Source organism: Mytilus californianus, unplaced genomic scaffold, assembly GCF_021869535.1.
Source record: "Mytilus californianus isolate M0D057914Y unplaced genomic scaffold, xbMytCali1.0.p SCAF_5, whole genome shotgun sequence".
Classification (NCBI taxonomy): domain Eukaryota; kingdom Metazoa; phylum Mollusca; class Bivalvia; order Mytilida; family Mytilidae; genus Mytilus; species Mytilus californianus.
Genome location: NW_026262701.1, coordinates 82,056,212 through 82,084,089, shown reverse-complemented (window position 1 = coordinate 82,084,089; position 27,878 = coordinate 82,056,212). Strand labels below are relative to the sequence as shown.

At 32.1% G+C, this 27,878-nt stretch overlaps 1 protein-coding gene across 1 annotated transcript; it reads left to right on the top strand.

Moving 5' to 3' along the window:
• Positions 1-1,366: 1,366 nt before the first annotated feature.
• LOC127702785 (scavenger receptor cysteine-rich domain superfamily protein-like) lies at positions 1,367-27,878 on the top strand. The gene is made up of 7 exons (XM_052207088.1): positions 1,367-1,376; positions 4,504-4,642; positions 10,951-11,117; positions 13,371-13,397; positions 14,220-14,358; positions 25,712-25,767; positions 27,727-27,878. Exons 1-7 carry the CDS (start codon positions 1,367-1,369, stop codon positions 27,876-27,878), a joined length of 690 nt encoding a protein of 229 aa, XP_052063048.1.

Genomic DNA, 27,878 nt, shown 5'->3' with positions numbered 1-27,878 from the left:
AGTGATGAAATTACGTTGAAAAAAAAACCTAGATTTGTAGGATGATTGATCACTCGCACACATGTTTTTTTCCCACAACATTCTGTGTGTGCCTCTCCGAAGTCAGGAGACTGTTATTCCGCGTTTCTTGCTGTCTGTCATATTTTTTATTTATTGTTTTATCATAAATCAGGTTGTTAGTTTTCTTGTTTGTTTTGTTTTAAATTTTGTCATGTCAGCGTATTATAACTTGCTATTTGATTAGGGTTTGTTCCTTGTTGAAGGTCATACGGTGTCATATAGTTGCTTACATCCTAGTTGGTTGGTCTCTGGTGAATAGTGTTTTCGTTGTTTGTCTATTAATTTGTATATAGCAAGAATATTTTAAACAGTACTTTCTAAAGAATCCCTTCCCTTAGTTTGCTGTGCTTTTAGAAGTTAATAATACTCAAAAGCGTTAAGTGATACATACCGTGCTCACAAGGTAGTAGCAAAATATGACACCAATACTCTACTAAGCCACGTTATCCTAATAAGCAGTCGTTAAGTCTTTTTTTAAATACCGCTTGTTTGGCGAAAAAGCAGCTCTTTTGAAATATATGGTTTTATCCGGTCACGGATCGAACTAATGACCTCCAGCACTCGAGGTAAGCCTAGTTTCACGAAACCTTCGAGATGGTTGAAATGTATGGCAAAATGTCTATATGATAGCAATGGTTTAAAAGAAATATTGCTTATTGTTGGTTGCTTAAAATCTAGTAGGCCCCAACAAAATGATGACATACAAACAAGATTAATTCTTGCACACACATACGCACGCAAACATATACACAACCAAAGAGAACCTGATGATAAAAAGCGATGTCAAATATTTCCATGTTTGCATTAATTTTTCATTTCAGCAGTGCCAGATATTAATGTGTTAGTTACATTGGTTGGACAGCTTTTAAAAAGTACTTTCAAATATACAGGGACACAAATATGCCTTCTTTGTTATTTACCTCATTTTAAAGTTTCTGAAAGAATGCTTCTGCCTAATTAAAATAAATTATTTCGGTTAAGAGTTAGAATAGATTTTTCCGGGAAAAACGTACTATACTATTTCGATAGTCGTCACAATATTTGTTATAGGAATAATTGAAGTTGGTGTCTGTATCCTGAAAGCGTTTTTGTATACGAAATTATTGCAGTACAATATTTAGTTGAAATTTTACCTTTGTCTTGCTAAAATAAAATCAACTGTTTTGATTTCAACACCACTGCTGTGGTCAACTAATTCTTAATGTTAAAGAATCGATAAAAAAAAAATCCCAAATAAACTTACAATATTACTGTCAGGTAAGAAATTGTAATGCATAAACATGTAAAAATAATACGGTAGTTAAAGATGGTCCAAAGTAAGAAAGTGCATTCTAATAAAATATTGTTTATTATACTAAATTTATGTTTTGCAGTTCGCTTTTTTTTTAATATAAACAATTACACAAAACAGTAACACATGGAATGTTTTTTAAAAACTAGAATCAGTTCCTCATTAAAATTTAGGGGTATTGTCTTTCGATGAAATGAGGATGAGAAAATGTTTTCTCCTTTAAAACACATTCAAATCATTTAATAACATTAATTTCAGGGCGTTACAGGCATTTGCAGGGTCTCACTTTGGACAGGGAAATGGTTCTATTCTGTTAAGTAATTTACACTGCACTGGTTATGAGACGAATGTTGACAATTGTGGATCAGGAGGGTGGTACAAACATACCTGTGATCACAGGGAGGATGCCGGGGTAGCCTGCTTAGGTGAGAACGCAAATCTTATCAAATTCCAGCACTTTAACGTTCAATTTTTGAAATCCAAACAATAATATGAGGCGTGATCGAGGGGAAATGTACATAAACCGAAAATACACCCCAAAAACTTGATCATGACTCTAAAATCTGAACAAACATTCTTTGCTTTTAGTTTAGTATTACATTTTGAGAGTATGTTTGAAAGTTTCAAGAATATAGAATATTGTTGATTGCAACACTTTTTATTTTTGATATTCTAAACACTAAAGTAGGTTTATCAATCAAAGGCAGCAATTTGAAAATTTTTAACAATTCACAATTTCATTATTTGTTAACAATATTAGCGATACTTGTTTTCATGAATTAAGCCAATATATTTTGGTCCCTTTTATATTACTCATGAATGAAGGCAGCAATTCCGTGAAATTGTGTTAAGTTTAGCTTTTCAGTTTGATAATGTATAAAATTTTGCACCTTTGTTTTTACTCTTAATTCGTAAATTGTTTTATTTTGCTAAAAGATTAACGCAAGTATAGGTGATAATGCCATATCTCGGATTTTGTTGAAATTTTGTATGCATTTACATGTTGAAGTCGTTTAATGCCACCTGAATATACAAAAAATGATATATTTAGCATTTACATTTTCAGAGATACGTTTAACATATATTTAAAAAATGAGGAAGGACAATTTTTTCCTTTTGTTTCACCCGAGGGACGTTTTCATAAAAGTTGTTAAATCTTACCGTAAATTCACATACAATGTTTGCATGTTAAGGTTACCCGTATTAACCATATTATTTCAAAACCGCAATTTTCATGATTTTAGCAGATTTGAAAATTTTAGTATTAACTCCAAAAATATATAAGGTCAACAAAAACCAGATTTTTCAACTTTTTTTAAAAAAAGTTGTGTATTGTATTTGGATACAAATTAATTAATTTCGGTAAGCCAGATCATTCGATGCAATTTTGACAAAAAAACAAGAAAAATTTGCAATTCTGTAATAAAATGCCCTCAATAGCATGTAGCGCTCAATATCGTTTTGAATTTATGGAATATATGAATTGTTGAAAAAAAAACATTTAAAGTGTATGATATAGACTCTTTAATATTTAGTTTTCAGTACGATTTAAAAACTTAAAATGTTCGACCTTGCGAGTGAAAAAAATAAAGCTGTACTTATTAGTGATAAAGGTCTAAAAATGTTTCCATTCTAATATTTTCATATCATAAGTTCGAAGTAAAATATTGTTTCCGAAATCTTAAAAATGCTTAATTACGTAAACTTTGCATTAACTTTGAGGTTTAATGTTAAATGATAACGTGCTTTAACATGAATGGGGACTTTTCCTTTGATCTCCAAGGAGGTTAAGTGAGTATGTTTTAAATATTTGGAACTTGACGTTTCGAAATCACCAATCAGTCAAATATTCAAACTTTTCTCTTTTGTTGGGGAAGAAGAAAATTTATACCTTTTCCATTGGCTATGCAAGCAGGCTACTTGGTATTTACGCCAATTGAAGACCTGGAAGCTACCTGGCACTAGTTGTCGTAAAGGGAGCACTATTAAATAGCATGCAAACGCCGTTTGTAAACTGCATTGAAAACATTACGGCAAAAATTCATTAACATGCATTTGAAATAGAAATTCCTTCTGAAAACACATGCACTATACTCATACGAAATTTAAGTTATCACTTGTTCTAATTATTGATGTTGATAACCTGTCTAACGATGCTTCATGTTAATGTGTCTGTGTTAAGCCAAGAGCCTCTCTAGTGTTTTCGCTGTGACTTTGCATCCTTCTCCTTCTCCTCCCCAGTATAATTATTATTATCATTACTATTATCATTATCATTATCATTATTATTATCATTATAATATTTTTTATTAATATTATCATGAGTATCATTAGACTCAAAGCAACGTTTGATGCAGAGAGCACGGTTGCTTGTTTAGCATTGAAGGCCGTATGTTGATTCAACAATGCTTTACTTGATGTTTTCTCCACATTCAAAGATATTGGCAACAAAGACTACTAAGCTATTTATCATGTCAGGACGTGTTTACTCTTTCTTTTACAGGAAATCAAAGGGAGCAAACAGTACAAGGTAATGTTTACAAGATCACAGGTATAGATAAACTAACTTTTAGAAGATTCGAACTGAACACAAATATCCGTGACGTTAGGCAAATAAAAAAACATTGTAAGTTCGGGATGTCTTCATTATCATGATTATACTAATTCTCATGCGTATGAAACCAAAACTAAGCATACCGAATCAACTGCATTTGGACGCTTTTCTAGATCAACCAGTACCACGAATGCGTCGAGCAAAAATAGATCTAAAACTAAAAAAGTGTTACCGTTTGTTTCTTTGATATATTTGTTATTTTGCAGTGATGCGATACAAGGTTTTGCTTCATGTAAACACTGTCTTTTCCTACGAATGGGAAATATAACTACGGATTAAAGAGTTCCTTAAACGATATTAGGTAAACTCTAAGTATTGTAGTTGTAACCTGAATTGAACCGAAAATACATGAAAAACAACAATATAATTAATGTCATTCCTCAATCTTTTTGTAGCTTATGTGCAATGTAAGGTTTTATACATTTACAAGCAATTAATAAAATAGTTATGGATTTTTTCATCGTAATGACCGTAGATTTTTTGTTTTTTTAATCTTTAACTTGAAAACACTGTAATTTGTATTTGCATTTTGCATTAGATGTAAGACTTGTAGGCGGCAGTGGTCCATATGAAGGAACCATAGAATTGAATATAAATGGTGTATGGGGTACAGTGTGTGATGACGATTTTGATATAAATGATGGAAATGTTATATGTCGTATGGCAGGATATCCAAGGTACTATCATGATGGCCATAGACCACAATTATAGCCCTTTGATTACAGTGCATTACTTGCGATTTTTTTTCATACACCTTCCCAATTGATTTCTTCATTTGTTATGCACACGATACCAAGATGAGGGATAAATATACACTGTAAAGGTCATGAATTTTAAGGTAAAGCAGTGATTTGGTCCAGATGCAAAAGAAAGAGTACGTCTGAGGCTGTTAAATTAAGTTGTTGAAGACCAAATAAACATAAAAAATTTCATAGATTGAGTTAGAACTATGACAGTTTCTTAAATTTGAGTTGTTTCTACGGTAGTAAGGATTTTTAAAATTTAATGTTTAAAACTTTAATGTTCTAACGAAATGCACTACATATTAATTGTGTTCTCGGGCCTGCTATGTATATTTATGCTCTATAAAAGTATTTCACCGGTAAATTGAATTGATATTTTATTAATTTTTTTTTTTTTTATTTATTTATTTTTTTTTATATTTATTTTATTTTTTCAAAATACATGATGCATAATCATGATAATATACAAAGGTATATAAATTATTCTTTACAGTGCAGATAATACAATGTCAGATAATTATAATTCAGTTAATTTTAACAATTCTTACAATCAATTACTAATTCTTAAGTTTGAGTTTTCTGCTGCAAACTAATTGGTCTATGTTTTGTTTTATTTCTATAGTAAAATTTTGAAGAAGGAAAAAAATGGGAGAGGAAATTAAAAGAAAAAAAACCCCAAAAATTTGTCAAAAAAAAAACCAAAAACAAATTTGAAATTTTAGGGAAAAAAAGAAGAATTGGTCATCCGTGGTTTGCTCTATATATCACTGCATTTATATGGTATTTGATTCAAGACAGATGGAAAGTAAAGAGCCAGATTTATAGGTTTCATTAGCAAATTTAAAAAACAAAAGTCTCATGTATTTGTGTAATTGTTCTCAGTATAAACACAGAAAGTGCCAGCTATTCCATTCTCTCTCAAACTGTCCTTATTTTTGTTTATAAATAGCTACAGTTTTTTCAGTACAGTACGGATCATTTAACTTTTGTTTGAGTGCCTGAAGTGATAGAACTTTTTTCAAACATCGACTTGAATAAATATAATATTTAATACAAAGCAATATCTTATTTTGTACAATACAGTTTCTAACATCAAAAATACCAAAACAAAAGTCTTACAATTATAGTTAAGTGTTATGTGTGCTGTAGATGAAGTCCATGTATCAAAATTTTCTAACAAAATTTGTACTTCTTCACATTCCCACAATAAGTGTATAATGGTTTCTGGTTGTATATTACAAAAAGTACAAAGAGGGCTTTGTACAAGTTTTATCTTTTCTAGGAAATAATTAGTAGTCAAAACTAAATGGTTTATCCTGTATTGGAACCACTGTGCTCTACTATTTGTAGTAATTTCAAATGGTAGTGTATAAATGAGTTTCATTTCATCATTAGTGACACCAAACTTTTCCATAATTTTCTTTTTATTTGTTGGTTGAGTAAGATTTTTTCTCAATATGAAGTACATATCTTTAGAACCTTTTTTATGTTTAAAAAAAAATCTTGATATTGTTAGGAATGCTTGGGTAACAATTCTTTTTCGGAGATTCAGCATTTTTAACAAAATGTTGGGAATACCGTTTAACACAATTTATTAAGCACTAATATTTCAGAAAGTCTGTACGTAAGTGATACACTTCCTGGAATTTCGTCAGGGAAAAATATTCTCCAACTTCATCTAATAAATCATTTACAATGTATACACCTTTGTCATACCAGTCTCTGTAAAAAACAACATCATTTTCTATTTTAATTTTCTCATTAAACTATAAAGGCATATTAAAAAAATATTCCCATGTATATTCAATATTTAAAGCAATAATTTCTTTCCAGGCACTCAAAACATCTTTCCAAAATAGATTTGTGCATACATTCATACTTTTTTCTATGTTTTTGACACCTGTATTTTCTAGTAAATCAAAATCAATCCCATAGAAAGCAAGAATATCCTGTAATTTTTTATTATTGATCAACCTTCTAACCCATGTCGATTTCAGTGATTTTATGAAAGGTTTCAAACTAATCATTTTTAGACCCCCTTCAAAATAATCTTTCACTAATGTTTCTCTCTTAACTTTACCAACTGGTTTTTGCCAAACAAAACTATAAAACAAGTTATCAAGTTTTTGAATAATTCTGTTGTCCGGATGTAGCAATGATGAAAACAGATGGATAAGCTTTGGTAATGCCAATGTTTTAACCACTGTAATACGCTCATTTGGAGTTAAGTTTCTCTTGCTCCATTGCTTTAAAAGAGATTCAATCTCCAATATTTTTTTATCATAATTTAATCGTACATCAAACATCAAAGTCTATTCCAAGGTACGAAAAATTATGTTTACCCCATGATAAGTTTAAGCTAGTACAAAGTTCATTCTGCCTGTATTTCATACTGCCAATCCATACAACCTGTGTTTTACTGTAGTTAATTTTTAAACCTGAGATTTCCCAAAAATAAATAAGGTCTTTCATGGTTTCCATTAGAGATTCTTCAGATTCATCTAAAATAATAGCAGTATCATCAGCAAATTGAGACAATTTATTTTCAATACTAACAGGTTTTAAGCCTCTTATTTTCTTATTGTTGCGAAGCTTAATAGCTAGTATTTCAACACACAATATAAACAAATAAGGAGAAAGCGTATCACCTTGTCTACAACCCCGTTCAATGTTTGAAAAATCTGATAAATTACCCCCTTGGTTTACAGCTGAATTAATATTAGAGTAGAAAATTCTCACCCAATTTCGAATAGATTGTCCAAAATTGAAAATTTTAATACTTCTTGTAGAAGTTCCCATGATAATGAATCGAAAGCTTTTTCGAAGTCGACAAATAGGAGAAGTCCTGGTAGGTTTTTTTCTTCTGCAATTTGCACCAAGTCATATAACTATCTTGTGTTTTCTCCTATAAATCAACCTAGAACAAAACCAGTTTGATCAGGATCAATCAAATTTCCCAATACTTGTTTAAATCGATTAGCAATAACCCCTCATGCAATTTTGTAAGGAGTATTTAGGAGAGTGATTGGCCTCCAGTTTTTTTAGAAACTGTCGTGGTTTGTCACCTTTAGGTAGACATGTAATTATAACTTGTCTCTGCGTAACAGAGAGTTGACCTTTTTAAAAACCATAATTTATGTATCTTGCAACAAATGGACCTATTTTTCCCCAGAAAACATTGAAAAATTCAGCTGTAAAACCTGATGATCCTAGACTTTTATCATTTTTCATTGCTTTTAAAACATTTGATGCCTCATGTTGACAGATTGGACCCTCTAGTTTATCCGACTCCTCATTTGTTTATTTGTTAAGATTGCATTTATCAAAAACAGTATCAAAATTCTTAATCTTATCCGTAACAATTTTTTTTTAGTACAACTCTTGATAAAAAAATTTAGCCTCTTTGAGAATATCTTTTTGATTATTAATCATTTCTCTATCATCGTTTTGTACTTTAGGGATAATTTTATTCGTAAAGTTTCTAGATTCCAAATTACAAAAATATTTACTAGGTTTTTCACCTTCTGAGATCCATATTGCCGTGGATCTTAGTAAACTCCCTCTTAATTTTTTCCTTCTAATGTCTTCAAGTTCTTCTTTGTGATATTTTATTAATTACATATTGTGAGATGTGAACGTTTTGTCTGTAGTGCTACCCTGCTTATGCATAAAATAGATGAATAAAACAACTATCCAACAGAGTTCAAATCACGTGGATGTAAGCAATCATATGTCACTGTACGGCCCGTCAACAATGAGCAAAACCAGCCTAGGTTAGTAGTAAGATTGGCACTCGCAAACATGTTTATCCCGGCCAAATTCTATGAGTGCCTCTCCCAAGTCATGAGCTTTAAATCCGTGGTTGTCGTTTGTTGTTGTTTGTCATATTTGTTATCGTATACAAGGCAGTTGGTTTTCTTGTTTGTATTGTTTGAAATTTTGTCATGGCAACGAAGTTTAAACTGGTTTGGTTAGAAATTGACAGTCAGTATAATATAGAGAAACATATTGACATGTGATGGAGTTCGCTATGTCGTAAACCGGAGTTCTTTTTCACAAAGTCAATGCATTACCTAACATTAAATTAAAAATCAAAACATAGGTGAGCATGTATTGTTATACGATTATGACCATTTATGGTTCTCCATTCTGTCAATACGTCTAATTTTGCTTTTTTGCAAAGATCAGACTTTTATCTAACTGTCCCGGATTGGGGAAGGCTGTACACTGATAAATATGTTTAACTCCGCCACATTCTTTATGTGCCTGTCCCATGTCAGGAGCTTGTAATTCAGTAATTGTCGTTGGTCTCTGTCTGCCATATTTTCAGTCCCTCTGATTCGGACATTTTAAAAACAGATTTGATCAACTGTCTAAGAAGTTTCTTATGTAAAGATAAAGTCTGTGATAAAATACATATCATGATTAGCATTATATTGCAAACAAAGCCCAAAACGAGTGTTCTAGTGTCTTGAGATCTAAGAGAATAAAAATAACACTATTATTTTGGTGTGTCCGAAGCACTTCTTTAAATTAGCACTCATCAGGAACATTAAAACTAAAAACATGAATTCGTGAGGAGCTTATAACTAAACTAAACAAATGTACAGCTTAATCCACGGAGGTAAACTTTGCAGGATGGAGTAGAATTCTTAGTTTCCTGATTATTGATTTCATCGACAAATTAAGAAAAGCATCTCAGTTCCTCAGAACTTGACTACTGAGCAAATGAATAACTCGGGGCTAGCAGTCCATCAGCAGCGGTATCGACCCAAGCCTTTTTTTTTTTATAGATTTAACAGGAATGCTCAAACCCAAAAAAATTAAAAAAAAAGGATGCACAATTACGTAATTTATTGAGGAGCTCATGACAAAATGAAATCTTAAAAGAATAGCTTAATAAATTTGCCCGAGAGAGTTGAAACCTTAGTTTCTGAATAATTCATCAATTTATCCACGACGAATTTAGGAAATATATGCTATAAATAATGTCATTTCCCCAACACTGACAACTGAGCCGATGATACCACGATGAAAACATGTCTTTTGTGAGTTGCGACACTGAGGAATTGTTTTTAGACAACTAATTTGTGATGGTTAGGAAGCCATAAAAAATGTAAATCGAAAGTTAATTAAGACATGAGTGTCATGTGCAAAAATTAAAAAAACATCCATCCGTGATCAGATTCTAAAAGAAAAGAATTCTACGCAGCAAAGTGTTTAAAAAGAGAGGCGAAAGATACCAAAGGGACATGCAAAATCCTAATTCGGAACTACACTGACAACGCCAGGGCAAAAAACGAAAAAGACCAAAAGACAAACAAAAGTATACAAACCCCAAAAAAGAAAACTAAAGACTGAGCAACACAAACCCCACCATAAACCGGGGGTGATCTTAGGTGCTCTGGAAGGGTAAGCAGATCCTGCTCTACACATGGCATTCGTCGTGTGGTTCATGTTAGTACAAATCCTGTATAATTTGGTAGGTCACGTTCGGTGAAAAGAGGACGGGATTGTGGTTACGACAATTGGAACATATCCGTCGTCATCTGTGAAATAGATATTCCATAACGGTCAACTAACTCGTGATGGCGTCCGTAAAATTTTCGAAGGGATGGTTTAAACTTAACCACTTGGAACTCTTGGTTTAATAGCTTTCCTGTGAGCAGTAGCTCTCTATTTCTGGAATCATGATATGAAATGCATGGCCTTAAAATTATGATGATGAAATGGAATGGTATACACAAGCTTACAGCTTGAACCTAATTATTTGCATAGAAATGTAAAAAAAAAAAAAAACAGTGCGATACTAGTAGTTTGACTTACAAGTATTGGACTAGTATTCCATTTTATTTTAAACATGCTGAAAAAAAACCTCAACGTAATCAAATAATTGACAATGTTCTACACCTTGAAGGGAACGCCTTGTCTACTCTTTTTTAACAAAATTTTAACCGAGGTAAAGCTTATGACGTCAGAGTAGCTTAAAATATAGTCAAAATTAAGAACATCCATTTTTGATAAAAATATTTTTAACTGTGATAAATATTGTTTTTCCTTTTGCAGTTCTCTTTTTTTAAACATTCAAATATACAAAATACAATAACAAAGGGAAGTTTTTTTCAAATAGACACAATATCTCATTCAAAGCTCGGGGCTATCATCTTTCGATGATATGAGGATTAGAAATTGTATCTCGTTTAAAAACAACATAAATAACCTCTTACTATAATTTATTTCAGTGCGTTGCAGGTATTTCAGCAGTCTCATTTCGGACAGGGAAATGGTTCTATTATGTTGAGTCGTTTACATTGCACTGGTCATGAGAAGAGTGTTGACAACTGTGGATCAGAAGGGTGGTACAAACATAACTGTGATCATAGAGAGGATGCCGGGGTAGCCTGCTTAGGTAATATTACAAATCTTATCAAATTCCAGTAATATTTCATTTTGACGTCTACTCAATAATATGAGGTGTGATAGAAGGGAAGTATACATAAAACTGAAAATACCCCTGAAAATGTTTGATTATGACACAAAAAAACCTGGACAAACATTTTTCTGCTGTTAATTTAGTATTAAATTTTTAAAATTTTAAATCGTATTTGAAAGTTTTAAGAAAAACGAATTTTGTTGTTGGCTCCGAATGAGAGGGAATACTGTTTAACCTCTGTCTGTCCGTATGTCCGTCTTTGCCATGAAATTCTGTCTCATTTTTCACAGTAGCTACAAATCAGAGCTTCCTGAAATTTGTTTTATAAAATGGAAACAACACTTTATAAACTGCATGCGTCCGAAGAGCGCGTTTCTGGATGTACCTTCTCCAGGAACGCTAAAAGCCAAATATTTGAAAGCCACGAATGAAAGAACCAAAACTGTTGAAGAGCTAAATGAATAAAAAGAACCTAAAAAAATAGCCAGTCCATCTAAGGTCAAGGGAGTTGAAACATTCGTTTCTTTATAATTTAAAAAAATTATAAACGGACAATTTTAGACTTTGGGTTGGTCAGAAACATTTACAACTGCAGCTATTTGTAATTTACGATGAAGACCACGAGCACTACTAATAATTGTTCAGTGTTAAAGTGCTTAAATAACTGCTTCAAATCGATTTTTGTTGGCCACGGTTTTCTAGTTATTTTTTTAGGGTTTCGACAGATGATGACGTCACTTCATGCCCATTAATCCAAAATATAAACGTAAACAAATACATTGACTGGGAGCGATAATAGTCTTCATGAATTTAGCCAAACGTTTTATTTTTGGAACCCTTTTTCATTTATAATCTTAGGAGATTGTAACATGCTGTTAAAAATGAGGTGTTCAGACCTGGTTTGATTAGAAAATATAGTATTCTTTAAAACAGGCCGAAGATAACAAGGGGACATTCAAAACTAGTTTGTCAAAGATTAAAATCCATGACAAAAAACGAAAATGGACAAAAGACGAATAAGTCCGGAAAACAGTTCCTAGAAAACTAAAAACTGCGCAGCAACAACACCAAAAAAAACCGGGTAAGCAGTTCCTTTATCATATGTTGCATCCGTCGTGTTGCTCATGCACTTAGTACACTTAAGCAAGGGTTTTACTACCGGACAGTCCAGTAATTACCATATTTCTTTACTGTTGGCAACCTTTGTAGTGTTGTTTCTTTGGGTTGCTGTCTCATTAGCTAATCATACCCAACATCTTTAATTAACCTCAATTATGAGTTTAAAAATTGTCATGTTTCCATATGAGTTTTAATTCATGTTAAAGTCATGATTGACCACAGCAATTGCGTAAAGTTGTGTCAAGTTTAACTTTTGTCAGTTTGATAATGCAAAGTATTTCACACCTTTGTTATTATGCTTAAGTCATGAACAAGAGAACCGTGTTGAATTTCTTTCCAACAGGGCCATTTTCAAAAAATCCTTTCAATCTTTTCTCAAATTCTCATTGTCACAGCCTTATGTCTGTACTTCAACGTTTAAACAATATTTTGGCTGATTTATAAAATGATAACATAATTATTAAGGCCAGAAGATAACTCAAAACCGCAATTTCAACTGATTTAGGAAAATTTTGAGTATTTATCAAAAAAATATATAAGAACATTTCAATCAAAACCTTAACTGAATTTTATATTTAAGGCACACAAATTTGCTGTTTTCTGCATTAAATGAGTTAGTTTACAAACGGCGTGCTATCATATATAACTTGTATGTTTAGGGATACATATTGATTAATTGAATATTTAAAATTTTAATCATTATCAATGTGTTTGGGGTTTTGCAAATATTTAATAGGGAAAATTGCTCTTCGTTGTGTATAAAGAAAAATTTCTAAAATTGGTAAATGAAATCTTTGACGAATTTTAAGTTTATCACTTGTACTTACTGATGATGATAACAGGAGGAGTGGAGAATTCACAAAACTTAGTTTAACCATACCGCATGTGTATGTGTCTGTGTCGATTCAAGAATCTCACCAATGTTGATGCAGAGAGCGCGGATGCTTGTTTGGCATTAAAGACCGCATGTTGATTCTTAAGTGCAGTACTTTGGTAACTTTTGGTATTCATCTGCACTTGCTGATGTTTTCCTCACATCCAAAGATATTGACAATTAAGACTACTAAGCTGTTTATCATGTCAGGGCATATTTTAACCTTTCTTTTAAAGGAAATCAAAGGGAAGGAACAGTACAAGGTAATGTTTACAAAATTGCAGGTATTTAACAAGTTAACGGATAGCCTAGTTACTTTAAGAAGATCCGAACTTAACACATATATCCGTTACTGGTTTTCTTCGTGATGCCAATTATCATGCGTATGAAACCAAAATTAAGCATACCGGGTCAACTGCATTTCTTGATCAACCTTTACAATGAATGCTTCGAGCAAAAATAGATCGAAAAAAAAAATGTGACCGTTTTTTCCTATGATAGATTGGTTATTTTGCCGTTTTTTAATTAGAGGTTTTGCTTGATGTAAATACTTTTATTTGCTATTAATTGGAAATATAACTTTACACAATGAAAATAACACGTTATAAATTTCATACGTCCGAAGCGCTTTTCTGGATTTACCCTCATCAGGAACGCTCAAAGTCGAATATTTGAAAGCCAAGGATGTATAAGAACCGAAACAGTTGAAGAGCTATATAACCAAAAAGGACCTAAAATAATAGCCAAATCCATCTAAGGTCAATTTTGCCTGAGGGAGTTTAACGGACTAAAACAGTTCCTTTAACAATGTGAAGTAGACTTTACATTTTGTAGATGAAATCTTAGTTGATACGAAAATGCTTGATTCAAGAAGAGTATAATTCATGTCATTAATATATCTTTTGTAGCTTTTGTACAATGTAAAACATATTGTTAAGTAAGATGTCATACAAATACAATGTATAAGTAATTAATAAAATAATAACAGTTTTTTCATCGGAATGACCGTAGATTCATATTCGTTTTCTTATTTCTGAACTTGTATAACACTGTCACTTTTATTTGCATTTCATTCCATTATTTAGATGTAAGACTTGTAGGAGGCAATGGACCATATGAAGGAACCATAGAATTGAATATAAATGGTGTATGGGGTACAGTGTGTGACGACGATTTTGATATAAATGATGGAAATGTTATATGTCGTATGGCAGGATATCCAAGGTACTATCATGATGGCCCAAGACCAACATTGTAGCCCTTTGGTTTTTGTTGTCTATATAGTCCCTAGTGTGGACACCATTTAACTTGCATTTTTTTTTCATACACCTTTGCCTGTAGGGATAGCTTGTTGATGAATAAAATTCAAATACCACGGGTGTCATTCGGTATATCAGAAAAATCATGATGAAAGAATAACTAACAGTGGTCAAGCATTGCGATCGGATCGTGGATCTAAATCAGTGTAATTCTTCTTCAAAATATGTGACAAATCTGCTGTATTTTCAAAAGGTGGAACAAATCAGAAAAAAGAAATATGCCTGTCAAAATTATTTAACCTTCTCAATAATACTGTGCACTAAGTTATAGAAAAAGTTCAGTACTTATTAAGAAAACACAAAAGACGAAACAAATCCTTTGAGAATCATTAAGAAAAAAATCGCGTATTGTATCTATAATGGTCACATTCCAATATTATTAGCATAATACATTCAAAACTCGATCTTAAGTGTGTCAGATAGTCCTGCAATAAAAGTATGTTATTACTTGAAAAAGTTCATATTATTTTTGAAAAAATAAAATGTTGTTGATTTTTAATCAAAATTGACCGTGAAAGATCAGGCAACGCATTATTTTGATCGTAAAAGACAAGGCGTGACCAGACTTTATGATAAGAAAAAAATATTTATTCTACCAATCGATATACTTGTAATTGGTTGAAGCGTGTAATTACTTACTAAGAACGTAAATTAATGCTTTCATTTTTTTTTTATGATATATACATATAGACCCATATTTATAAATAAGAAGATGTGGTATGAGTGCCAATGAGACAACTCTCCATCCAAGTCACAATGTGTAAAAAGTAAACAATTATAGGTCAAAGTACGGCCTTTAACACGGAGCCTTTGCTCACATCGAACATCAAGCTATAAAGGACCCCAAAATTACTAGTGTAAAACAATTCAAACAGGGAAACCAACAGTCTAATCTATATAAAAAACGAGAAACACTTATGAACCACACCAACAAACGACAACCACTGACAATCCTGACCAAGGACAGGTGCATACAAATGCAGCGGGTTTAAACGTTTTGACAGGCGCCAACCTTCACCCTAACCTGAAACAGTAGTGTAATATTACAACATAAAAAGACACACTATAACATATCAATTGAAATGGCTTAACTCGATCAAAAAGACATATTACCAATAACAAGTAAACATACACTGAACGTTTGATCTATGACACAATATAAAATTAATAAAATATAAACAAAAAGATGTAGAACAATGTCAAAAAGACAACTTTAACCTGGGACAAAATGGCGTTAAATAACACTACAAACTGCTCAGAGTCTGAAAAGACCAGTTTTTGTGCTCGACTAGTAAAGTCGAGCACAGATTTTACTCGACTAGACTCGACATTGTCTCGACAGTACTTAACTGTACTTAACTGTACTCGACTTTGGTCTCGACTTTACTTAATAAGTCCGATTCAGTACTTGATGATCTTGGTGTAGTCTGAAATGGTCTCGGCTAAGGCTCGACCAGTCTCGACCTGTCTCGACCAGTCTTACCCTGTCTCGACCAGTCTTGACTCAGTCTCGACCAGTCTCGACTTGTTTCAACTATTCTTGACCTTCAAATTTATTCTTGACTGGTATGAATAAGCCCATCTAACTAAATTAAATATTGATCTTACAAAATTCCAGGTTATTTGGTAGTTGGCTCATTGCTGTGAAATTAAAGAATTTAATTAATAGGTAAAAAAAAGCAAGAGTTTTCAGTTTTGATTAAATTCAGCTGTCATCTTTAATTATTTCTATAACTTTTTCAAATCAACTTGGATTTTCATAAAACTATACAGCTATCTGAATTATACATTGATCTTACTGAATCCCAGGTTGTTATGTAGTTTGGTGTATTGCTGTTAAATTTAAGGAATTAATTGATAGGTATAAAAAAGCAAGAATTTTCAGTTTTGATTAAATTCAGCTAGTCATCTTTAATTATTTCTATAACTTTTTCAAATCAACTTGGATTTTTACAAAACTCTGCAGCTATCTCAATTAAACATTGATCTTACTGAATCCAAGGTCATTATGTAGTTTGGTGCATTGCTGTCAAATTTAAGGATTTAATTAATAGGTAAAAAAAAAAGCTAGAATTTTCAGTCGGACTGCTTTAGATATTTAACTTTAAATTTGTTTATTTCTTTTTCAAATTAACTTGGATTTTCATAAAACTATACAGCTATATCTGTTGTATATTGATCTTACTAACTCTCAGGTTGTTATGTTGTTTGGCATATTGCTGTCAAATTTAAGGATTTAATTAATCAAGGTAAAAAAAGCTAGAATTTTAAGATTGGACTAAATTCAGATAGTTATCTTTAAATTTTTTTATAACTATTTCAAAGCAACTTGGGTTTTCATCAAAATCTACAGCTATCTCCATTATATAATTATCTTAAAAAAATACCAGGTTATTTGTTAATATGGTTTATTACTGTCAAATTTAAATATTTAAATTATAAGTATCTGTCTGAATTTAGTCAATTTCAGCCTTTTTTACCTATTACCTAAGTCCTTAAATTTGAGAGCAATACACTAAAATACAAAACAACCTGGCATTCTGTAAGATAAATATATAATAAAGATAGCTGAAAAGTTTGATGAAAATCCATACTGATTTGAAAAAGTTATAAAATCAAAGTGATTGAAATCACTCATGGAAAGATTGAAGTATTTTGAAATTATATCTAGGAATGGTGTGGACAAAAAAAAGCATTAATGATAAAGCATTATTGCAGACAATTGCATTTACTACAGAACAACAGATAAACTTGAAAATAAGATCTTTATTACAAAGTCTCTAAAATATAATCTAAAAAGGTTGTTTTGGGGGCTTTTTGTTAGTTGAAACATAGGTATACTATTTTTCTCCTCTTAAGAATTCCTTATTGATTTTGAAAACAATTATGATTATATGACACTGAAGATTAAAAGTTGTAGGATGTATTATATTCAATTTGTAATTTAATATTTTCCAGAAAAAGGCATTGAAAATGTACCTTTTCAACGTAAACAAATTCCAAAACTTTATTCTATTGAAATGGGGATTCAACTTTCATTGAAAAAGTACACTTCCTGTATTCAAATGACTCATATTATTCAAAGAAATTTGATGGGGAATAAATTAAAAAATAATATTGGTTTGATCAGCTAAAGAGTTGAAATTTTACTTACTGTTTTAAGCCAATCACTGATAAGTGTAACCTAAATTATTGATTCATTACACTAGATGATTATTGCACAGATCTATCAAGTAAAATATTTGAATACCTTTTTTTATATTGAAATTTAAGATTTTGTCTTTTCTTTTAAAAAAAAGGTCTTGTTAATCCTTAATTATTAATCTTTCAGACATAATTTATTGAATAATGCTATGTAGTGCAGATCAAAAGTAATAGGCAATGAATAAATCTATCATTTCTATATACCAAACATCTAATATATATATTTGAGTATTCAATAATGAGGTCAAGTATTTGTGTATTGAGATGTATAATTAAGGATCTGCTTAATTATGTATGACTGAGGTTGATTGGCAATTTGGTCAATATAATTGGACATTCTAATGAAGGCCCCACCTTGTCTCTGATTATATGGTGATTATGGCAGTTGTCAATCATACTGGCAATGTATCATTACTCTTACCTAATTAAAATGTCAAAACTAGCCTGCAAATTGACAAAACTAAAGACATACACACTTGAATGAACTGCTCCAAAGATACAACCCAAATTTTTCACAGTGCATGTCTACATAGACATGAAAATGATAGGGAACTATATATCAGTGTGTATACATTTTGTAGATTTAGTCGAGACTGGTGGAGACAGGTCGAGACTGGTCAAGACTGGTCGAGACAGGTCGAGCCTTGGTCGAGACCATTTCATAAATTTCTTGCTCACAGTACGAGTATAGGAGTGAAAATTTATCATTATACTAAATACTTATCAAAGGTGGTACATATTAAAAAATACTGAGACGAGATATAGCACAAAATAAGTAAACATTGAATAACAGAAATGCATAACAAATTGTGTTAACAGGTCAAATTAACACGGAAGTACGATTTGAGAGTACTCGCAGTTATTGAAAGATAGTTAAAAGCAAAAAACAATTATTAATAAAAAATCATGCATCAGAGACTTAAATCAATTAAAACACATCCCAGGGATTTATTGTTTTACGCCATGGACAGTCACACAAGACATGACTTGTGCAATGCCAAAATAAAAGTATCGACAGGCAGTAGGATAGTTAGGATTTAACCTTATAATAGATATGTATCATGTTATATATGGATTAAGCAATCTCTAAATAGAAAATAAACGTGGATGTGTATTAATACATCCCAAAATACCGTTCGAAAAGAATACAAATTTAGTTATGTTTTAATTTGTTGATGAAAAGGCAATGTTAGTGCCAATGTAAAGAATATTCAAAGATCTTATTACAACATTAATAAGATAACCTTTACTAAAAAGTTTGTTTAAAGGTTCGATAAGTTTACACGGATCACATAGTGATTTCCGCGCTTTTTGTATAATATTACCGTAAAATGTAGGATGTGAAATACCGTTTTTAATAAGTTTTCTACAGTTACAGCCAAATTTACTAATCAAATCTTTGTATCTATGAAAGAATTAAGTAATGTTTTAAGTATTTTATGGTAACGAAATCCCTGACTTTATAATTTACCAGTGATGCATTGGTTACGTTCATTAAAATCTATGACATTAATACACACGGGCATAACGAACGAGTAATTTAGACCAGTTTTCATTTGAGAGGCAATGCTACATGTAACTAGGCAAGACATTAAGACCTCCAGGAGCGTGAATTGTCGAAAAGTAAATATCTTTCTATATATAAAATGCTAAATGCATCCACGAATGATGATTAATTCAGAACACAAAAACAGAATACTAAAACAACTCGATATATTAGTAAAGCTACATTAGTATACTATAATATGCCTAACCAAGTGAAGCAAGAGATGGTCTGGTGGTCTTCCCGTGGAAGTATCTTAATGTGTACGTTTATGTTAGGTTTGACCAAAGAAGCTACATCATTTAATTTTACATACAGGTGCATTAAAAATGTTCTTTCCATAAACAATAAAAACTTTTCTGATTTTGGTCCCATTACTATTCCTGAACAAGAGATTATAGACACCACATATACAGCTTCATCAGCCTCACTCTTAGACATATATCCCAAAATTGATTAGTGCGGTCATCTCAATACCAGAGTCTATGAAAAAAAGAGATGATTTCATTTTTGAAATTGTAAATTTTCCTCAGGTTGGCAGCAATTTACTTACTTCATCCGCGTATGGAGCATACATTTTTCAACTCTTGCAGCTGCTACTCAAAGTTTGTAAAACGTCATCCGTGTTTGAAGAAAAAAATAATGAGCCAGGGTTTTGTGAAAGAAAGTCTCGTCTCAACAAAATTATTACAAAGTAGCAAGACTTAATTGATAAATATTTAGTGTCTTCTTATCAAATAACACAGGATGGTCTTGATTTAAAGATTCTAGGTGATGAATCTGTGTAGAATTTTATCTACTTTACAGTTTAACATTTTATTTGTTTTTGTACTATTATGTTCCATTTGGTCGTATGACTCTTGACGTGGTTCGGTATATGTGCATCCAGCTTTCAGGTTTTTGGCGTTCCTTATAATGCGGGTGAGTCCAGATATGCGATTCGGACACATGAAGTTTTTATAGTGTTGTTTTCATTTTTTATACCATTGTATTTATATTTTACTTGTTTTGTATTTTATCCGGAAAGTGTATATGTCATTATGCTTTACTATACTGACTGTATTATCAACTACAATTTTTGTTGTTGGCGTCTTTCTTTGATTTAATTGTAGGTGTGGTTGAAGTTTTAATTCTGTTGTATTGTATGTCTGTGATGTATGTTTAAACAGTTTTGACTTTTGGATCCAAGTTATGGCCACGTTAACCAATTATGTCGGTTTGGGTTGCTCACCCAATTTGGCAATATTACGAAACATAAAACAACTGTCATACAAATGGGCGTTTCAGCTAGCTCGAAAACCAGGTTAAGCTTACAAATTTCTTAGGAAAATGTCTGTGCCAAGTCAGGAATTTTACAGGTGTTTTCTTGCGTTTATTTTTAAACAATGATCTTATAAAAATCAAAAAGGATCTTCGTTTTATAGATATGACTGTACATAAAAGTTAATAGAAATCAGATGAGACAATCTTAACTTTTCATACGACATAAAACTTATGCACGACGGACAGACGAACTGATATTGTTATAAGGCAACTAGTCGCTGTTGTATTAAGAACTAAACAGTAAAAATGAACGATATTTCAAAGAGAAAAATAATTTATGCATTAAAAATTTGAAAAAATCATGTTCGTTTACATTTTTATTTCTTTGAAATTTCGAGGAGCTATCTGCATTTTGTTTTTTTTTTTGTACTCTTAAACCTGGAATTTTTCTCGGACACTGATCATATTGTTGAACCATTTTGGCAGACAGTTTTATTTTTTCCATTTTTTGTCATTATAATTCATAAATATTAGATTATTTACTGACTTTGTATGTGTCTTCTCGATAAAATTTCATTCACGATCCTATACCAGATCTTTCACGATCCAATCACAATACTTGACCACCGTTGTTTGTTCTTTCACAGTCATTTTTCTCGATATACCGAATGACAGCCGTGCATACGGAGATGTTGTATAATGACCAATGAGACAACATTGCACCAAAGTCCAAATGGCGTTTCTTTAAGCTGCATAAGATCACTATACGGCCCTTCAACAATGAGCATAACCAGGCTATGTTAGTAGGAAGATCGAGCACTCGCAAACATGCTTATCCCCACAACAGTATGTGTGTGCCTGTCCAAAGTCAGGAGTATGTAATACCATATGGTTGTCTTTGATTAGTGTCTGTCATAGTTGTATTTCGTTGATTGTTTTTTTTTAAATTAGCCTGTTGATTTTCGCGTTTGTATTGTTTTACATTTTGTCATGTCAAGCCATTTTGTAGCCTATCATACTGTTTGTGTTTTGTTCATTGTTGCAGGTCATGCGTCATCCTGTAGTTGCTTACATCTACATATCTGGTGAATAGTTTGCTCAATGGTAATTCTCTAAGTGTTATATAGATGGAATATTTCAAACAATACTGTCTCAATAATCCATTCTCTCAGTTTGTTATGCCTTTTGAAGTATAGAGTTTAATGATATACCTCGGGCTTATAATGTAGCAGTCCACAGCAAGACATGATATGGTACCCAACTACATGTACTAAGCCATATTAGCATTAGCGGCTGCCGTTCAGTCCTTCTAATAAATGTCAATTGTTCGGCGAAGAAGCAGTACTTTTGTATTTTATACTTTAAATCGGTCACGAATCGAACCAACGACCTCCCACACGCCCGGTGAGCTTAGTTCAACAAGATGGTTGAAATGTAAGGTAAAATGGCTAAATAACAGATCAACGTTTAATGTTTATTTAAATATTCATGTTTTGAGTATTAATTACCAATCGATCTAAGCAATGTAGTACCATTTGCGACCAACTTTATTTCATTGTTTATACCTTCATTCATATCATTTATATTGATTAGAAAAAGTATAGTGTATGATATTGATAGGAAAATGTTGGCATGGTATTGACACCATGCCTAGAAACACGACAACTTGCATATTCTCATTATTATTTTCTCTGTATTGACACAGATGGACGACTTCTAACTAGTCTATGCCAAACGTGATGATTTCAACTTTCAAATTTTCAACTTCCAAATTATCAGTTCTAACATACCAATTGCTCCATCTTATGGCGTTTACATATCTCATTTAATACGTTACGCTAGTGCAGATTCACACTTTACGGACTTCATCAACAGGGGTGTACATCTTACAAAAAAAACAGCTTCATCAGAATTATAAGGAAGAACGACTGAAATCGACACTACATGAGATTTACTGTCACCATCACGACTTAGTTGGCTGATACGATGTGTCAGTGTCTCAACTCACTATCAACATGTTTTGCGGTCGTTTGATCTGTAATTTTACAGAATGTGTCATATTCCCAATTTTGACATTTTGAGTGTGGATTCGCATGGCAGATGATGCATTTTAGAAGGAGACATTTACCCTGCCGACGCATTCGGTCTTGATCCGTTTCGAGTTTATGCGATTCCATCAGTTTTTGTTTGTTACCTTGACGTTTCTCTTCATAATCTAGAGACTAAACTACTGTCGCCTCAGTAGACCTTTATGGTACTCAAACTGAAATCAATTTTGTTACAACCTTTTGAGATTTTGATGGAAAATTGGGTGATGTCAGAAATGTATGACTTTATTATTTTTAACACAACCCATCGACAATGAATAAAACTGAAATTTCAGGTGCAAGGTTTTCCGTTTTGTATATTTTACGATACATACTATTTCTATAACATGTATAATTTGTTTACGTTTCAGAGCAATACATACATTTGGACAAGCTTACTTTGGTCGAGGAAAAGATTCTATTATGTTAAGTAATTTAGACTGCAGTGGGTTTGAAGATAGTTTGGAGAGTTGTAATTCAGCAGGGTGGTACATAAATAATTGCGACCATTCGGAAGATGCCGGAGTTGAATGCTTAGGTAATGATCGATTTACATTTAATCTTAAATCTTGAATAACAAATCATCTGCAATAGATAATTAATTTTCTCCATTTAGAGTTTCCAGGTGAAAATATTTTTAATGCCGAAGTTTAGTACGACGACAAGAAATTTTATGTTGATTTGATTGCTATGTATCTCCTTTTTATTTAAAAAAAAAAAATTTTTTTTCAAATCTCTTACCGCTTTACATTAAATAAAAAAAATTAAATAAAAAATTAAAAAACAGTTCATCTCAATATTGTTGGTTAGCTTTATTCAAGAGAGTATCCATTGTGCCATGGTGTCAGAGGTAGAGAAAGACATGGCATCAAATATGCAATGCACCATCGATGCCATAAACCCTTACCGCTCTGGTAACATAAAAAAGAGTTTCCGTGGCATATGTATAAAGCTTAACTTTGAAAATTGCCGGCTGACTTCATCGAGAATCTCTTAAATGAATTCGGCCATAATACTTGAGGTAGAAGTAGGCATGATATTTATGCACTGTACTGCAGATATCCCAAATTCCCAAATTAACAATAATGTATGGCCAGTGGTTGTTCGTCATTTTCCCAATGATGATTACTTTTCAAGATGACAATGCCTTATCCGTCGGGTATGATATGCATGGGGTTTCTAAGGGAAACAGGTTTAAAAAGCATTAACTGTTCGGTTCAGAGTCCTTACATCAATATTATGAGAATTGTCCATGGCTGTTCAAAAGGGAATTGCAAAACAAACTCAAAATTTTTGATATTTGACAAAATTACCTGTGATTAACATTAAGTCGTTAACAGCATTACATGGAGGTATTTACGAGTAATTAGGAAGGATAACAAAGTATAAAGGTATGATTTTTTTGTTAGCTGTTCCATAGTTCCAATTTTTATCATGTGTAGATTTACATCGACTGGCGGTTATTTTGTTTTAACAAATACTTATGGCGGACACAATCTTGGTCAGTTAAGGAAGTTATTTACAGGTATGGACATGTTCTGGAGATGGAAGGATTCCTGATGAAGAGCAGTACTGCTTTGAAATGCCATTCAGGTCACCACGATCATATCTACGTCTCTGTAACAGACTCTGAGGAAGGCATGTGATATCCCTAGTGTTTGTTTCAACCAGTAAATCGGAATTTCAGCCTCCATTTTTTTCTATGTATCGACACTACGCAACACGTTAGACAGAACGATCCGATGTCGTTGTTTACAATGTTGTCATTCACAGTTTAATCAGGACTTTATTACATTAAAACCGTCTCCCCAAGTTTGCAAACACTAGTCATACGCAACACGTGGGAAAATAAAGGCAAGAGCAGTTTACCGATGTTCAAATCTCATTAATCGATTAAGAAGATAAAATCATGGTAACAACTGAAAACTGAGGAAGTCGCTCGTATTCCAAAAGAGGGAGACCAGGAGTGTCAACGGCGTAAGCGTCTTCTGCTATGCAGGAATCACCTGCCATGCGAATACACAATCTGTAACAGTGTTGATTTTTTCTATTTTTGTATACGTCACAGAATTGAGTTTAAAGCCTCTTTTTCGAACTGATTGAACATTTATATAATTACAGTTAACGTAACTAGAAAGATTATCATTCTTTCAGGACCTATATTGATTAGCGACAGATTGGAAATGTGAACTGCCGTTTCCCCAAATAAAAAATTACAATGTTGTTACTTAATAAGTTCAAGAAAACTTCTCTTGCGCTTAATTACATAAACAGACTGTTTAATTTAATTTTGATTGAGGACTACCCGTAATTATAGGTCCTAAGCTTTCTGACTGTACTATTAGGTAAGTGGAACATACCCGATTCCAAGTTTTTACGAATGGACTGAACTGAGGGAAATAGTTTCATTACGGAACGACTTTTGCATTTACATAATAGAGCACAGCAAAATCTGAGCTTCTATGATAGTCGAAGTGCAAAATTCACATCGTGACGTCATGATAAATGAAAACAATGTGTAAAACTGATATGCCGTTATATAAGATAAACACAAATAAAAAGTGAGATACATGTATCAAAACATGATGTTTTTGAGAGAAAAAAAATACGGATATCATAGTTATTTAAATCCCATCTGTTGGTTTGTTTTATTCTTATAAATCAAATCACTCTGAGGAATCTGTTTTGTTCCTTAATGTAAAGCACAAAAAAAAGAAAGAAATACACATCTGACCAACAACATACTAATTAGGTCATAAGAAAGCCATCTTTTTATTAAACACGATATTTCATCGAATACAGCTAATCTCATGGCAATTAGAAGAAGCTTGCCTATGAACATAAATGCCGGATGGCTTTAATTGCCACTGTAATCGCCGGCCCTATTGACAACTGTAGTTAAAAATCAACTTCAAATGTTCACCTGATTTTCAACTGTTATCCAAACACTTTTTTCAGCTGTAAACATTATGTTGAACATATCTTCTTTATAAGTTAAAATTGCACAAAAAGGAAAAAAAAAAGATAATAGAAAATCTGATAAAACAGTAGTACAAAGAGAAAAGAACATTTACTTATAAAACATACAGAACAAATGTAATGAAAAACTAACTAAAGTATACATAATGGACAAAACTATTTTTATTGTTTTTTATGGTCAGAGAATACAGCATTACATTGTATTTTACAGGAAGTAACAGAAGCCATATAGTAGAAGGTACATGTAATAATTTGTTTTCTTTCTTTCAACATAAAATATCATCAAGTTCTGGAGAAAAGGTCGTTATAATATGTTTTAATCTTATGTCGACGTAGTAAGGTATAAAATGCGTATCACCTACATCTACATTCTCAAAAATTTTAATTTGTGTAGTCATTTTTCATTTTTCTATAAAAGCAGCTTGCTTATAGTTTGCATTCACTAAGTACTGGTACTGGACAAAACAAGAGTCAACAAAACACTACAAAGAAAACGTATGATTGAGCTACCTGAAACCCACTAAAAACCGGTGGTGAACATATGGAATCCCGAAGACTACACTGTACCTGTTTTACTATTGGAACATTTTGTTAACAGTAGAAAAGTGTCTTTATAATATATTAGACTTTTAATCGCCCCGTAATTTTCTCTAACCTTTAGTATTGAGAGCGTGTCATATGAAGGGGTACCAGAAACACAGGTCATGCGCATTGAATTCGATTATCATACATTTACTCTACACCATTGTAGAAAAAAAAAGCCTGAGACTACCAATGATCAGCAAAAAACGTTAAATTCTTTCAGAGATGAAAACAAGTACTCATGTTTAAATACAGACAAACAGAGGCGATTAACTTCTTACTTCAACATTTCCTATCGAAGGTCGGTGGTTTTCTCCGGGCACTCCGGCTTCCTCCACCAATAAAAACTGGCCGTCACGAAATAGCCCAAAAGCGGTGCTTAAATGTGGCGTTAAATCACCAAAAATCAAATCTTACTTCGACATCAACATGTTGAAGGTTAAACCAGTGTTTGCAGTACTTTTAGGCTACCGGTGACCAAACTAAGAAAAAACTTTAAATGGGACACCTTAAATAAGATTGAAAATTCCAAGGGTACAATAAAATCATATTTGAAAGAAGTACAGACAAAACCATGACCAAAGAACAAAGAAAAAAAAAACTAACAAAAGTCTACAAATATCTAAACCGAAAACTAAACATTAAACTAAAACGAACAATGAATATAACACAAAGACGAAGACATTGACAGCCATCAAATAACAAACTTTAAGTCTCCGTATAATTCTTAGAAATATTTTGGTTTTTTTCGAACGAATTAAAGGTTATACATGTATGTACGTTACCGGGTGCTCTCGCGGAATTTATGGAATTTTGCATACAACTAGAGCACGAGGGACTGCACATGAACATCGAAACAATTGTATATATATATATATATATATATATATATATATATTACTTTAAATTTATACTTTCTGAGATATAGCAAATAATTTTTGCGGAAAATAGTAGTGCAAATGTATAGAATACAACAATTTTGACTTGAAACTAATTTTTCTCAAAGTCCTGTCCTACGAATTTTCTTAAAAAATGATATGTTATTGCTACTGAAATTTCCGTTCTATTGATATTGAATTTATAGGGGTCACTGAATTCGTTGTTTTAGTATGGATAAAAGGCGAGGAAAAGGCAAAAATAATCGTGACGTCGTCGCTAGAAATGTTATTTTTCGACGTTTTTAGATATTACAGAGAGACTTGAATGATTTATACAGCAAAAACGAATTCGTTGACCCCTCAATATTTTCATATTAATACAACGGAATTTTAGTGGCAATAGCATATCAATTTTAAAGAAAATTCGTAGAACACGGTTTTAGAAAAGGCATTTTAAAGTCAAATGTTTCAATATCTTTTTCAATATTTACGTGCATCCTATACATTTGCACTCCTTTCTACGGAATATTCAATTTGCTATATATCCGAAAGTATAAAAGTTACTTATACAATTTTTCGATATTCATATATAGTTCCACATACTCAAATTGGTATAAAAATTTTATAAAAATCCGTGAAATTGCCCATTTACGTACCTGTTACCTTAAGTGTAAAATATAACAAATGTTCAAGAAAGATATGACTTTATGTAATCCAAACATATATCTGTTTTACAGGCGTAAAATTTGTCGGAGGTGCCTGGCCATGGGAAGGACGTGTTGAATTATTGGTGAATGGAAAATGGGGTACTATATGCAATGACAATTTCGACGTAAATGATGCTAAAGTAATTTGTACTATGGCAGGATATTCACCTACAGGGTATTAA